Here is a 16,448-nt window from a genome sequence, read left to right as displayed (position 1 = left end):
AACAACACTGTACATTGGATTATTGACAAGACCATACTTGGTAATTTACTGTACATTGGCGGGGGTTGTGTTCGGACATTTACAGGGGCCAGTTTCGAGTTGCAGTCTCCCTTAGGTGTTTTTTGAGAGTGTTTTTGAAAGTGGGTAGTGATTCACATTCCTTTACAGCTTTGGGTAGGGCGTTCCACATTGATGTGGCATAATTGCGAAACGTGTTTAGTCCCTTGTTTGAGCCGAATCTGGGTTTAACATGATTTGTGGAGCTCCCTCTGGTGTTGTGATCGTGGTATTCACTGACCTTTGGGAAGTATTTAGTCATGTACATGGGTACCTTGGTCGTGTAGTGTATCTTGTAGACCAGGCCCATTGCAAGTTGCTGTACTCTGTCGTCTACTCTAAGCCATCCTAGGTTGTCAAAGTGGGCAGGGGTGAGGTGGGTTCTAGGAGTAAGGTCAAGCAGTAGTCTGACCAGTTTGTTTTGAGATGTTTGTAATTTTGTTTTTAGCGCCTTTGAGGTGCTTTGGTACCATGAGGTGCAAGCATAGTCGTAGTACCCTTGAATGAGTGCTCCTGCTAGAGTCTTCAGGGTATTCTTGTTTACCAGTGAGGAGATCCGGTACAAGAAACGAGTTCGTTGGTTGACTTTTTTTTATTACATTGGATGCCATTTTGTCACAGGAAAGATTTGCCTCTAGGATGGAACCCAGGTAGGTAATATCTTCTTTCCTTGTGACAATATTGTCACCCACTGTAACTGAGAAGCCGTCGGTCTTGCTGAGTTTGTTATTTGAACCGAAGAGAATGGACTCTGTTTTGCCCATGTGTAATGATAGTTTGTTATCAGCGAGCCATATGCAGATTTTGCTTAGTTCTGAGCTGAGGGTTTTTTCAACCTGTAATTTGTTCTTGTCAGAGACCAGCAGGGCTGAGTCGTCCGCAAACAGGAACAAGTTGCAGTCACAAGCTGACGACATGTCATTTGCATAAATTAGGAACAGTAGCGGACCTAGTATGCTTCCTTGTGGAACACCACAGTTTACTGTGAGGGGGGGGGATAGGGTACCGTTTACCTCCACCATCTGCTCTCTCCCCTCCAGGTAGGATTGCATCCAGCTCACTGATAGACTATCAAAACCAATTGCTTTTAGCTTGTCAATCAGAATGGTGTGATTGACAGTGTCGAAGGCCTTTTGTAGGTCCAGCATGACCATGCCGCAGTATTTGCCCGCGTCCACCTCTTGTTTGATGTGGTCGTTTAAATAGAGAAGGCATGTGTCAGTGGAGTGGGATGTTCTGAAGCCAGATTGGAATTCGTAGATTAGATTTTTTTCCGCAAGGTATTTTTCGACCTGTTCGTATACAATTTTTTCCATGACTTTCGAGATGGAGGTAAGGATAGAAACAGGGCGGTAGTTGCCTGGGTCTAATTTACTGCCTTTTTTGTGCAGAGGGGTCACTCTCGCAATTTTGAAGTCCTTGGGGACGTGTCCCTGTTTTATAGAGAGGTTTATTATGTGTGTGATGACTGGGGTGATGGCGGCTGCTGAGTCTCTGAGGAATTTGGAGGGGATGTTGTCATGGCCAGTGGCCTTGTTAGGTTGGAGGGCGCTCAGTTTTTTGAGTACCTCATCTGTTGTTACCATTTCCAGTTTGAAGTCGTCTTTGTGGACCCCTAGGTTTTTGTAGTAAGCTACTATGTGTTCTACCCCATAATGCCCTGAGTGGGAGGGTAGTTTGTTTACCAGTGTTGTGGCTATGTTTGTGAAGAAACTATTTAAGTAATTGGCTACATCCAGCTTTTCTGTGATGAGCGTGTTGTCCGTCTTTATGTTTATGTTTGAGAATCTGAGAATATGTTATATACTGTCTAAGGTACAGTATATAAAGTGAATTAAAACGGGGACAAAACAGTGACATGGAAGTGAAGTTTGAATGAATGAATGAAGTTTATGTTCAGTTGTACAATTACTTTTGGTCCCCTAAAAATGTATAAAGAAATACTACAATTCCTACACGGTGGTTCACATAAACACCCCCAAGTTGAAGCTGAAAGTCTGCACCTTTTTCATTTTCATTCATTCAATATTTATTTAATCTGGAAGGATCATTGAGAGCAAGCTCTCATTTACAATGACACAGAGAAATACAAAACAGAACATCCAACAGAACATAATATACAGTATATGGACAACATTTGTTTTCCCCAGCTCGAATGTGCTGGAGTACAGAGCCAATACAACAACAATACAACAGTTTCACTGTCCGTTTCACACTGACCTACGGACCACACTGACAGTCCACAGGAGGAAGATGTATCGTTCAGTATCATTAAAATCCTGTAGCAACAACAATCAAATACTGATAATGAACATTTGGCCATGGCAACAGCTCCTTCACCATAAGTGTTTACAGGAATGAGGAATTGTTTATTCTACCTTTGTCTTGTAGCCGTAGAGACGAGGGTGGACCAGACGCATTATGCAGACATTCCTTATGAGGCAGTTCTAACCACAGAACCTCTGGAAGATCGGAGCAGGTATGGCATTAGTGTAAACGCAGGATTGAGAGCTTTTGGCCCACGTGATTCCTCGAACAAACAACCCTGAAAGAATGCTCCCATAAAATCTAGGGCCAGGTGAAAATGAGCTTGCTGTGATGTTCTTTTGAAAAGCGATGGAGTTCTTCTGGCTGTGGATACCTGTGTTGCTGGTGCTTGTGGACATCCTGTGGACTTCACCGATTCTTGAGGATCAATGGCTCAGGCCAGAGGATGTGGAGCTCGCTGAGGTTTGTGTGTCTGGAAAACTGTACTGCAGGATCTTCCATGGAAAATGCACAGGAGGTATATATTATAGAGGTAAATCCCTTCCAGGAAGGGCTTTATCGCCGAACCTTCAGGCCCCCTTTCTGACTTTTAAGTAGATTTTAAAGGGGGTAGTTACAGCACATTGTTTGTTTAGCTTCATATTTCGTATACGAGGATCATAAAGGATCATAAAGCAGGATCATAAAGTAATTAAGTACTTTTACTCAAGTACTGTACTTAAATTAAATCCAGTTTTGAGATACGTGTATTGTATGCAAAACATGATCAAAAATCATCACAAAACCAGCCATCTTTAACAGCAAGATCAGAAAAAGCATGTGCCACCACTAACTTTAGCACAGATGATAATGCACTATTAAACACATACTTACTGTACATCAAATTACTTAGTTGAATGAAAAACTCTTTAACAACGTATTCTACTTTAACCTATATTTGTATTACTACTTATTTACTAGACTTCACTTTCTTCATAGGTATTATAGTCAGTGAGTATTTAGTTTAGTTTTTAGACAGTTCTTTTTTATATAGGCTCCAGATGGCTTGTGGGTAGTAGCTTCTCTTAAGCCTCTCTGCGTTGGTCTTAAAGACCCCCCTCCATTAAAAAATGTGTTTCTTTCTGGTTAACTCCTCTTGGAGGCATGGATTTGAGTCGTTTGACTATTCACATTGTTATTTGTGCAGCGCTTTTCTCACATTCTTCCTGTGGAGACTGAGGGAGAGTTTATCTGTACTGCCCCCGACATCTGAGTTGTATTGCATGTGTGACATCACTCACATAGGTCAAGCCTCTCATTGTCCAGTATGTGGTAACTTGACACCTTTAGCTCCAGCATAGACAGAAAGCTGAGTAGAAATTGACATGTCTTGAAACAATATAAGCTTCCGACTTGCAATTCCTGGAAAATATCAATACATGCTTGTTGCCAATTTGTATATTCAGAGATCCTTGCATTCTTAATGAGGGTAAAGGTGTAAAGATGCTGCTAAGTGACTTTCAGTACTTTATTAAATAATGTGGTGGAAAAAACCTGTATATATATTGTTATTCAATATAGGTTTAAAATACATCTCTGAGGGGATTTTGAAGGTTTGATCTCAGTAGAGAGAAGACAGAAGAGTCCATTGTTTGGATGGCTAATATCCTTTATGATTATCTAATTCTCTAATTGGTTACATTCAGTTATCCAAATGACTCCCGTCATATATCTCACTTAAACCTCATGGACAAATAAATAGTTTTTGTCAAAAAACAAGCACAAATCCTATACAGGCCCACGGTGCCTGTGTTTTAATTCACTTCACTTCAATTCAATTGTATTGTAATTGATTGTACAAAGCACATGTATCAAATGACATGCCCTCCAGAGGCCATCTCATGAAGCGTTGATGACTGAGTGACTGATGACCGAGAATGTGAGTCAGAGCCTAGTATATTGAGACCACTTTCCAATCCTGTTCCACAGTAATCTGAAGCAGAACCTGAACATGCCACCAGGCCTCTAATGGGTTAATGGCAGTGCTGCTGTACATGAGGTCATGCCCCTGCTGACGTCACCTCTGGTGGCAACGAGATAAAGAGCGAGACAGTCAATTTGGGGGGAAATAACATGTCTGAACAAGCCCTAACGTGTCCTGTTTAGCTCTGTTGTCGATGTCAGGATGGCACTTCAGGAAGAGGCACAGATTCAGACGACATGCCAAGCATATGTACAGCATTTACATTCAGTCATTTAGTCATTTAGGTGATGCTTTTATCCAAAGCGACTTACAAGTTCTGTACAACAAGTTAGCAGGAAGGGTACAACTCTGGCAGCTAAGGGTCAGTAAGATTGTTCGTCAAACAGTGTTGAACTTGAGTGCTACAGTCTTGAGTGTAGTAGTAGTAGACATATTAGCATGCATAGTAGTAGACCGTAATATAGGCAAGGAAGATTCCTTAGTAGCAAAGTGCATAATAATAGAAGACAGTAATCAACACAAGATACCTGTATTAAGTCTATAGAAGTCAGCAGTCGGGCTGACACCGATTAGTCGAATAGTCGACTAATCAATCGAAAGGAGCCGTAGTCGACTGCCAACATCTTAGTCGAATGCAAAAAATAAATAAAAACATTATAATATCATATATTTTTTTCATTCTTTCTAAAAGCAAAGAGGCCTAGAAGCGTGGTTAACACTAATGGCGTGAATACCAGAGAGGCTAACTGCTAACCAGAGAGGCTAACTAAGTGGATACGGACCACTAACCTAGCTTAAAACTCCAGCTAGTCTGTATCCGCTTCTATTCATTTGTGCTAAGCTAGGCTAGCTTTCAGGCTTTCAGGCTTTCTACTGAACACAGTAGAGAGGGAGTTGGTATCTCTCATCTTGTCTGACTCCGGAGAAGACGGTAAGGGCATTTCCAATAATGCCAGTGTCTTCCTTTAATGACAGGACTACCTTAGGAAGTTCTACCACCTGAAGCCCCAAAGCGGAGCTAGCATCTCCGGAAGGCGAATCAGGTCCGCTTCAGCCATGGAGGAAAAGATCAGGGAAATGCAGGTGTTCTTTGGCGTGAGCGAGACAGGCCGCCTGGACCCTGAAACCCTGGCCGTGATGAAGGAGGACAGGTGTGGTGTTCCAGATGTGGAGAACTTCAGCTTCTACCCTCGCAAGCCCAAGTGGAAGAGCAACACCGTCACATACAAGTGAGACCACCTGACACCTATTCACTTATTCTTCTTCTTATTATTTTAACATGACTCAGTCTTTAACCCTTTCTCGTGTACACATGGAACGTTCTCTCCAAAGTCTCGGAATTCTCGACATTTACCTTTTATGTCAATTCTATGCTCATTGTCTGTCTATATTTTTGCCACTTTTATGCAAATTTTTTGTCTATTTTATGTCCATTATGTCTACATTACTGCTGTGAAGCACTTTGGGCTGCAATTCTATTATGAAAGGTGCTATACAAATAAAGTGTATTATTATTATTATTATTATTAATTTAATAATAATAATAATAATAATAATAATAATAATAATAATAATAATAATAATAATAATAATAATAATAATAATAATAATAATAATAATAATAATAATAATAATAATAATAATAATAATAATAATAATAATAATAATAATAATAATAATAATAATAATAATTATTATTATTATTATTATAATTATAATAATAATAATAATAATTATTATTATTATTATTATTATTATTATTATTAGAACATTCACTTCTCACTCAGAAATGCGAATGTCACATGTGAGATTGTACAACTGAAAGAATTTATATCCTGTTCCCTTTTTTGCAATGCTGTATTATTGATTATTGGAACATGCTACAGTACGGTACAGTCATTTAGCTGACGCTTTTATCCAAAGCGACTTACAAGTTCTGTACGACAAGTCATCAGGAAGAGTACAACTCTATCAGCTGAGTAACAATGTTCATCAAAGTGTTGCGTGTTACAGTGTAGGTTAGTTTATTAGGACAAGTGCATGACAATAAGGTTAGTTGGGGTTAGATTTTATATTTTTATTTTCATTATTTCAGATAATGGTTGAAGAAGTGCGTCTTTAGTCGACGGCGAAAGATTGGACGGGATTCGGCTGTCCTAACTGGGGTGGGTAGTTCATTCCACCATTGTGGGGCAAGGACTGAGAATAGGCGGCTTCTCTTTGATGACCCTCCCGGAGCTTGGATAGGAGTAGGTCTGAGGCGGCCAGAAGATGCAGAGCGTAGGGGTCTTGAGGGTGTGTAGTTAGTTAGAGACCATTGACCGGACGTAGGCGGGAACGGTTCCCTTTGCCGCACGGTATGCTAGGTCGAGGGCCTTGAAGCGGATACGTGCACCAATGGGGAGCCAGTGCAGGTCCCTAAGAAGTGGGGTGACATGGGCCGACTTCGGTAGGTTTGAGATCAGGCTGGCCGCTGCGTTTTGAATGAGTTGAAGAGGCTTGGTGGCAGTGGCCGGGAGGCCAGCGAGCAGTGCGTTGCAGTAGTCGAGGCGGGAGATGACTGTTGATTGGACGAGGAGTTGGGTGGCTTCTTTTGTCAGGAAGGGGCGGATCCTTCTGACGTTGCTCAGGAGGAATCTGCAGGTTCTGGTTGTCGCTGCGATGTGAGCAGAGAAGTTCAACTGGTCGTCGAGGACAACACCAAGGTTCTTGGCGGTCGGGGACGCGGTCACAGCTGCATTCTCGTCTGTGATGGAATGGTCGGTCAGGGGGGAGGATTTGGCCGGCAGGTGGAGCAATTCTGTTTTGCTTAGGTTCAGTTTGAGGTGGTTGGTCGTCATCCAGGCGGAGATGTCGGACAGACAGGCTCAGAGACGTGGATATCTGAGGGAGGGAAGGAGAGGAAGAGTTGCGTATCATCGGCATAACAATGATATGAGAAGCCATGAGACGTGATAATGTTACCCAGTGATTTAGTGTAGAGGGAGAAGAGAAGGGGTCCTAGGACCGAGCCCTGGGGGACACCCGTCCGCAGGGGGCGGGTGGCCGACAGGGTCCCTCTCCATGACACTTGGTAGGAGCGGTCATTGAGGTATGATGTCAGCCATGTCAGCGCAGATCCAGCCACTCCCATTCCTGCGAGGGCCGCGAGGAATGGTTGACTGTGTCGAAGGCTGCAGATAGATCTAGGAGAATCAGGACAGAGGAGAGGCCTTTCGCTTTTGCTAAGTGAAGTGCCTCTGTGACCGCAATGAGGGCCGTTTCTGTGGAGTGGCCAGTCCGGAAGCCAGACTGATTAGGGTCTAGGAGATCATTCTGTAAGAGATAAGCAGTAAGTTGGTTGGATACAGCACGTTCAAGTGTTTTAGAAAGGAAGGAGAGAAGAGAGACAGGAGCCTATGACGGTGGGGTTCAGGTTTTTTTTTTTTATGAGGGGCGTGACTCCGAGTTGAGTGAGGAGTTGATGGTTGCAGTTAGGAATGGGAGGATGTCGTGGCGGTTAGGTGGCCGAGCGGAGATTGCGTTCGTCACCAGCCCCGGAGCTGTGAGCTCGATTCGCCTGTTCGAATCCAGCTCACAGCTCCGGGGTTGTCACCAGCTTGGCTGGCCGTCTGCACTGATACAATTGGCTGTATCAGAGGGTGGGAGAAGCTGGCGGGGTGGGTCCGGGTCGTTGTAAACAGCGACTCCTACAGTTCGGTCGGGGCGCCTGCTAAGCGCGGATTGGACGTGAGGGGGATAGTGTGGTCCTCCCACACGCTACGCCCTCTCAATGAGAATCCGCGCTGCCAGGTGAAAAGAAGCGGTGATTGGCTGGACGTGTGTCGGAGGAAGCACGTGGTAGCCTCCACTCTCCCAGATGATCTGACTGTGGGGGGTAAGTGCGCAGCGATCAGGAAGGGACTGGGAATTGGCATACGACTAACATTGGGATGGGAGAAAATCGGAGGAAAATGGAGGGGGAAAAAGACCAAAAAAAAAAAAAGGGAATGGGAGGATGTCTGGTGCTATGGTCTGGAGGAGTGGGGAGGGTAGCTGGTCCAGCTGGCATGTAGTCGGACGGTTCGACGTTACCAGTGTCAGGGTCTCGGCTTCTGTAATGGGAGAGAAAGATGACAGAGTGAAGGATGAGGTTCTCGATTCAGTGTTTGGAATGGGTGGGGGTTGGGAGAAGGAGCTGTGGATTTTCTCCACTTTTTCCTCAAAGAAGATAGCAAAGTCTTCGGCAGAGAAAGATGAGGGAGGAGGGGGTGGGGGGGAGTGAGGAGGGAGGACATGGTAGCATGCAGTTGCCATGTTTAATTTTGTTATTATCCATAACATTCATATCTTATCAACAGTAGCCTATCAGTGGTTCCCAAAGTGGGGGTCGCCGCGGGGGGGTCGCCAGATGATAAAAAAAAATATTAAAAAAAAATAAAATAAAAGATTTAGAAAATAAATAAAAATAAATAAATAAAATTATGCAGTCAGGCCACTGAACTTAGAAGCAGGCCAGGCCAGTGTTTCCAGTTGCAGCGGTGCAATAGTTAGATAACCTAGGTGGGGAACAACCAGGAGATCACTGCAATTCACACAAGTTGGAGCTCTCTTGCTCACACACACACACACACACAAAGGGAGCCGCATGTGATTGGTGGAGGCGGGACCCTTACAAAAAATCCATCCAAATCAATGTTGTTGCTAATCATTGACACATGCTAGCCTGTAATATTCCCCCCCAGAAAAATCTACTTTGCATTTGATATATTGCAAATATATGCCATCACACACACTGGCATTTAAAGGGTTAGGATTATAAAATAAATATGTGGTGTTATGATCAGGGCTGAAGTTGAATAAAAGATTGTATTATTTTCAATCTGACATTACAAAAAAACAGGAAATCCATCAAAATCAGTGTTGTTGCTAATCATACAGCTAGCCTGTTTTTTAAGAATAATTTGTGATACCATCACAAACACTGGCATTTAAAGGGTACAAATAAAAAAATTCCTGCACCAGAATGCAGGAAATTAAGTATTTGTAACAAAAGATTTCCTGGTGGGGGACCCCCTTAAAAAGTGGCCTGACTGGGGCTATATTTCGCACTATATTTCCTGGCCTGAATGATTTCCCCAGTCCGGCCCTGGTTAAAAGCCTCCCATGCTTATTAGTGTGTGTGCGTTTGAACGTTTGCATGTTTCAACCATACATTTCCATAAAAAAATAAAATAAAATAAACATTTATTATTATTATTATTATTATTATTATATATTTTTTTTTAATAATTTCTTTTGGCCTCCTATAATAGTGGGGGTTGCAGCTCTCTGACACCGTTATTTCGGGGGTCACGGCCTGAAACGTTGGGAACCCCTGGCCTATATTACCATTACCACCCACTCTGGCCCTTGTCCAGTTATTTCTTCCTTGCTAGACAGATACAGTACCTCATATTTGTGTCCACCCATTTGTCAACGGCATGCAGGATTGATAAATACACCCCGGACATGAGTAGAGAGAATGTGGAGAACTCCTTCCATTCGGCCCTGAAGATCTGGAGTGATGCGTCTCCGCTGAAGTTCATCAAAGTCAACCAGGGCAAAGCTGACATCGTCCTTTCCTTCACACGGAGAAGTATTACCATCAAACCGATTTTGAAAACCTTTCCTTTTTGTTTATATTCAATAAAAGTGAAGTACCTTATTATGTTTTATGATGCCACAAAAGATACATAAATATAGCATGGTATATATTTTATACATACAGTAACTGACACTTACAGTATACTATTATAAGCCCTGACTCATTCACACACAGCAATAGACCCATGTCTATGCAATCTCTGTCCCATGCAGCTCATGGAGACTTGTTTCCCTTTGACGGACCCAGGGGCGTGCTGGCCCACGCCTTCCAGCCGGGGGAGGGGATGGGAGGGGACGTGCACTTTGACGAGGATGAAACATGGACCATGGACCAACAAAAGTCAGGTTTGAGATCATCACAACATCCTTCCAGGAGCAGTGGCGAATCCTCCTGGAAGCCAACGGAAGCCAGGCTTCCCCATTATTAAAATATGAATTAATATGAAATATGAAGAAAAAAAAGAAAAAATTAAAGAAATATAAAAAAAATGTTTATATAGTTTACAATAATAATAAAAAAATCATTATTATTCATCTCCGTGTTATAATTATTATTATTTTTTAATGTCTCCCTCTTCTCCTTCTCACTCTCTCTAATACACTGAGACACAGTGCAGTCACTGATGCAGTCACTGCAGCAGAGGAGAGGAGGCAGAGGGGAGGTGTCTTTCTCCACATTATATATATATATATATATATATATATATATATATATATATATATATATATATATATAAAAATATAAAGATTTAATAAAAAAAAAAAAAAAAATGTATTAAAAAAAGATTGGCATCCCCAGTTATTTTACCCACGCGACGCCACTGTCCAGGAGTAGTGATATTGTTTATATAGCTGATCAAATCCTGATGGTAGATTAGCCCAGACTAAGGGGGAGCGGCTGGGTAATGTAGAGGTTTAAGCACTTGCCTACCACTGCAGAGAGCCGGGTTCAATGGACCTATCTCAAACCCTGCCCTCTTTTCTTGATCCTCCAATCACAGCTGTCGCTTACCTCGGACTTCCTCGTACAAACAAAGTTTGTCCGAGGTAAGCGACAGCTGTGATTGGAGGATCAAGAAAAGGGGCAGGGTTTGAGATAGACTTGGTCAGTCGTCCCTACAAACACAATTGGCAGTGTTTGTGGGTGGGAGCCGGTGGGGTATGAGTCCTGATTGTTGCAACAGCGACTCTTACTGGTCGTTCGGCTCTCCTGTTCAGTAGGGAGGGGATCTGGAGGAGATAGTGTGAACCTCTGTGCATATTACGCTCTCCCAGTGAAACTCCTAACTGTCAGGTGAAAAGAAGTGACTGGAGACTCCACATGTATCGGAGGAGGCATGTGGTAGTCAACACCCTCCCCAGACTGACTGATACATAGCAGCATGGGGGTGGGGGGATGGGAAGTACAGGTATGGGCAGGGTAATAGTAGAAGACATAAATATAGGCAATAAGATTAGATCTGAATATAGAAATATGAGAAAAATAAACATTGTAAACAATATAATTAAGATAAATGGGAGATGAGGTGGGAGAGAAGGTTAAAATGCACCCACAAAAAGCCCAGTTTAAGAAACCTAGTCCATAGCCTAGTGATGAGGCTGTCTAATTTATATTTATTTATTTATTTATTTATTTATTTATTTATTTATTTATTTATTTATTTATTTATTTATTTATTTATTTATTTATTTATTTATTTATTTATTTATTTATTTATTTATTTATTTATTTATTTATTTATTTATTTATTTATTTATTTATTTATTTATTTATTTATTTATTTATTTATTTATTTATTTATTTATTTATTTATTTATTTATTTATTTATTTATTTATTTATTTATTTATTTATTTATTTATTTATTTATTTATTTATTTATTTATTTATTTATTTATTTATTTATTTATTTATTTATTTATTTATTTATTTATTTATTTATTTATTTATTTATTTATTTATTTATTTATTTATTTAATTTTTTTTTTTTTTTTTTTTTTTGGTACAACTTACTTAGTTGATCTCCATGAATACTTGGACAAGTAGAACAGTATCTTAGATGTTCTGAACGAGGTTCATTGTTGGCTGATTGTTTCAGGTTACAACCTGTTCACCGCTGCGGCCCATGAGTTGGGCCATTCGCTGGGTTTATCCCACTCCAAGGAACCCTCCGCTCTCATGTATCCCAACTACAAGTATCACAGCAGTGCAGAGTACACGCTGCCCAAAGACGATGTGCTCGGGATCCAAACCCTGTACGGTGAGCAACCCACCTGAATGGTTACAAGCACATAATAATACTAATACTATAATCTCAAACCCCTTCCTTCAGACAAAGCAACGGTTGTGATTGGAAGATCAAGAAAAGTGGACAGGGTTTGAAATAGTTAAATTGCATTGTGAGGATGTACGTTGTATTCTAATAGATGGTTGCACTGTTTCCTAGGTAAGCCTAGTAATGTATGTTGTATTCTAATATATATTGTACTGTTTCCTAGGTAAGCCAATTGGAATGTATGTTATATTCTAATAGATATTGTACTGTTTCCTAGGCAAGCCAACTAGGAATGTATGTTATATTCTAATAGATATTGTACTGTTTCCTAGGTAAGCCTAGTAATGTATGTTGTATTCTAATATATATTGTACTGTTTCTAATATATATTGTACTGTTTCTAATAGATATTGTACTCTAATATATATTGTACTGTTTCTAATATATATTGTACTGTTTCTAATAGATATTGTACTGTTTCTAATATATATTGTACTGTTTCTAATAGATATTGTACTGTTTCTAATATATATTGTACTGTTTCTAATAGATATTGTACTGTTTATAATATATATTACTGTTTCTAATATATATTGTACTGTTTCTAATATATATTGTACTGTTTCTAATAGATATTGTACTGTTTCTAATATATATTGTACTGTCTCTAATATATATTGTACAGTTTCTAATATATATTGTACTGTTTCTAATAGATATTGTACTGTTTCTAATATATATTGTACTGTTTCCTAGGCAAGCCGTCCAGTAGGAAGTTGGAACCTGAGTTAATACCTAAGAAATGTGACTCCGCCTTCACTGTTGATGCAGTTGCAGTCATTGGGAAGGAGATGGTTTTCTTTAAAAATAGGTAAATATGTTGTAATATGAATAATAACACTATGATTCTTAATCTTCACACACATCCTGATGCAGCTTCGACCCGGTAGAAGTGCCAAGTGCAAAACATACCATATACGGTACGCTGAACCTTAAGAGGTTAAAGGTCCAATCAGCAGTCCAAATATAAACAAATGGGTGGGTACATGTGGATTATAATTTGTGACAGATTATGTTATTTGACCCCAGGTATATGTGGATTATAATTTGTGACAGGTTAGATTATAATTTGTGACAGGTTAGATTATTTGACCCCAGGTACATGTGGATTTTAATTTGTGATACAGGTTAGATTATAATTTGTGACATGTTAGATTATTTGACCCCAGGTACATGTGGATTATAATTTGTGACAGACAGGTGTGATCGAAACACAGGTTAGATTATTTGACCCCAGATACATGTGGATTATAATTTGTGACAGGTTAGATTATAATTTGTGACATGTTAGATTATTTGACCCCAGGTACATGTGGATTATAATTTGTGACAGGTTAGATTATAATGTGTGACAGGTTAGATTATTTGACCCCAGGTACATGTGGATTATAATCTGTGATACAGGTTAGATTATAATTTGTGACATGTTAGATTATTTGACCCCAGGTACATGTGGATTATAATTTGTGACAGGTGTGATCGAAACACAAGTTAGATTATTTGACCCCAGATACATGTGGATTATAATTTGTGACAGGTTAGATTATAATGTGTGACAGGTTAGATTATTTGACCCCAGGTACATGTGGATTATAATCTGTGACAGGTGAGATTATTTGACCCCAGGTACACATGGATTATAATCTGTGACAGATTGATTATTTGGCCCCAGGTACCTGTGGATGAGGACCACCTGGGCGAGCTACTGGAACCAGCTGAGCGAGGGCCACAGCAGGACATACCTTCCGGGCATCAACTCTCGCGTAGACGCGGCCTACGACATCCCTGCCAAAGGCGTGGCGTACATATTCACTGGTACGGTAATGTACAGTCTGCAAAGCATCACTTAGGCCTCAGCATGACAAGGCTGGATATCCAGCACGGAGCACCGACGTTGCACCCAAATTACAGCCTTCATAGAAGGGGCTCATTGCGTTTGGCCGCGCTTGCGGTATTTTGCTGTTTTTCATGGTGTCCCGACGCAGTGACACATCTGTGTTCTTCCAGGTCCTAAGTACTGGGTGGTTCAACAGCTGAAGACGAAGAGCAGCGCTGGCTCCATCTACGAGTACGGATTCCCCACCGCGGTCAAGCAGGTCGATGCGGCGCTGCATGTTCCTGAATATGGAAAAACCATCTTCTTCAGTGGACATGTTTATTATCGGTAATGTCAAGTTGTCTTGAATGCATTGTCAGAATATACTGATATTTTATACTATATTATTATTTTTATATGGTAAACGATGTCAATGCCTTCAAATAAAATGTTATAAAGCATCATATTTCTCAACAGAATTGAGATTGTTTACCTGATTCATGTGCAACCTTTAGTAGGCTATACTCCAGATCATACTAACTAAAGTATGCCACCTAGTGATGGTTTGCTGGTATAACACCTCACAGACACTGCAGTGCACGCTATGGAAAGCAACTGGTTGTGATGAAAATGAAGGTGCCTTGTGTTTATTCATCTAATTGATCCGTAGGTATGATGAGAGTAGAAGGAAAATGGACCCAGGCTTTCCCAGACCAATCAGTCTGGACTGGCCCATCAAGAGGAGGATCGACGCAGCATTTGAACTACAAGGTAGGAATCAGACCTGTTTGAAAGAATTCAAAGAATTCAAATATTGCATCCAAGTATTCCACAGCTCAACACTAGTTCTTTCTCATCATAGCTCCGGTATATTTTGACAAAACCTACATCGCTAATACACAATTCATATTTCAACATCTGTGTTTTTGTAAACACAACTTTCTTTTTTGTGTCATTTTCTTTGGCAGGGAACATCTACCTCTTCAGCGGGACTAAAGCTTACCACTATGACTTGAGACAAAACCAGGTGCTGAATACCATGCCAGCAAATACTTGGCTGGGCTGCTGACATTAAACAGTGGTCAGGATTGTGGCAAAGGGGTCAGCTGATTAGTTCTTGTGTACGTCTTTAAAAACGAATTAAAACAACCAAAAAATGTAAACATTACCATTTGAGTTGTTGCACTATTTGTTTATCATCGCTGTAAATTAAAGGTGTAAGTGGTCTTTTTTTGTTTGTTAAAATAATAGCTCTACACTTCGACAGTCATCACTGATATAGAGTGTTTGGTCAGTAAAATGGGTCTCCCAGTCCCTCCGCTCTGCAGTAAACACAATATAGATGTTCTGGTATCCTGTTCCTACTTTATCCATTAGTAGAGAGAACTCCGCACTGCAAAAAAAAACAAGTTTTAAGCAAATAGTGCCTGAAACAAGTACGCTACTGTAAAATAATCTGCCAGTGCAGTAAGCAAATGTGGCACGGTTTCTTGAAATAAGTACAAATATCTAGGGTTCTCTAATTTTACACTTATTTTAACAAAAGAAACCCATTTACAGTACCTTTAATTATTGCACAATTTTGAAACAAGTGTCTACCTGCTTACAGCCTCACAAGCCAGAATAAATCTAGCATTATTTCACAACGCAGGCTTCTTCTTGTGAGAATAAATCTGCTTCTTCTTCAAACACACATAAGATAAGATAAGATAAGGTAAGCTAAGATGATCCTTTATTAATCCCCTTGGGGAAATGCAGGTGTCAAAGCAGGGGGGGGGGGGGGGGGGGGGGGGTACAGAGCTTCACAGTCCTATACAGTCCAGTATCTATATACACTATAGATACAATATAAAATATAAATACAAAATACAATATAAAAGTACAAAATACAAAATAGTACAATGAGTGCACGTGGATATGAGTTCTCACGTCCCAAGTTCTGACAGCAATAGTTATCCTGGCAGCAGAGCCCTTGGTTGTAGAGCCTGATGGCTGCCGGTATAAAGGGGGGGGGGGGGGGGCTTCTAGCTTTTTCCTCATCCTCCTCTCAGCCACCACCTCTAGATTAGCCAGCTCACCACCCACTTGCTGGAGTCCCTCTGATGTTGCCCCCCCGAGCACACCACAGCAAAAAAAGAGGACGCTGGCTACAACCGACTGGTAGAAAGATAGCAGCAGTCGGTTGCACACATCGAACAACCTGAGTCTCCTCAGGAAGAACAGCCTGCTCTGTCCCTTCCTGTAGAGGGCCTCAGTGTTGTCCGACCAGTCCAGTTTTTGTTCAGGTGCACTCCAAGGAACTTGTAGGACTCCACCATCTCTACCTCCTCCCCTCCGAGGATTATGGGAGAAGGGGGACCCCTACATGTGCCTGAAGTACCGTT

At 40.9% G+C, this 16,448-nt stretch overlaps 2 protein-coding genes across 2 annotated transcripts in view; both read left to right on the top strand.

Annotated features, from left to right (window-relative positions):
* LOC311224239 (uncharacterized protein) overlaps window positions 1–16,448 on the top strand; it is a 49,030-nt gene that overhangs the window by 22,642 nt on the left and 9,940 nt on the right. The window lies entirely within an intron of this gene.
* On the top strand, window positions 2,544–15,273 carry LOC311230030 (matrix metalloproteinase-20-like). Its single transcript, XM_084316170.1, has 10 exons — window positions 2,544–2,787; window positions 5,264–5,517; window positions 9,757–9,905; window positions 10,127–10,258; window positions 12,012–12,173; window positions 12,945–13,059; window positions 13,921–14,063; window positions 14,256–14,412; window positions 14,735–14,835; window positions 15,033–15,273. Exons 1-10 carry the CDS (start codon window positions 2,674–2,676, stop codon window positions 15,131–15,133), a joined length of 1,428 nt encoding a protein of 475 aa, XP_084172296.1. The 5' UTR covers window positions 2,544–2,673; the 3' UTR covers window positions 15,134–15,273.

The sequence above is a fragment of the Notolepis coatsorum genome, assembly GCF_963971535.1.
Source record: "Notolepis coatsorum genome assembly, chromosome: 1".
Lineage (NCBI taxonomy): Eukaryota > Metazoa > Chordata > Actinopteri > Aulopiformes > Paralepididae > Notolepis > Notolepis coatsorum.
Note: the sequence above shows the minus strand (reverse complement) of the source record. Positions and strands in the feature narration are given on the sequence as shown.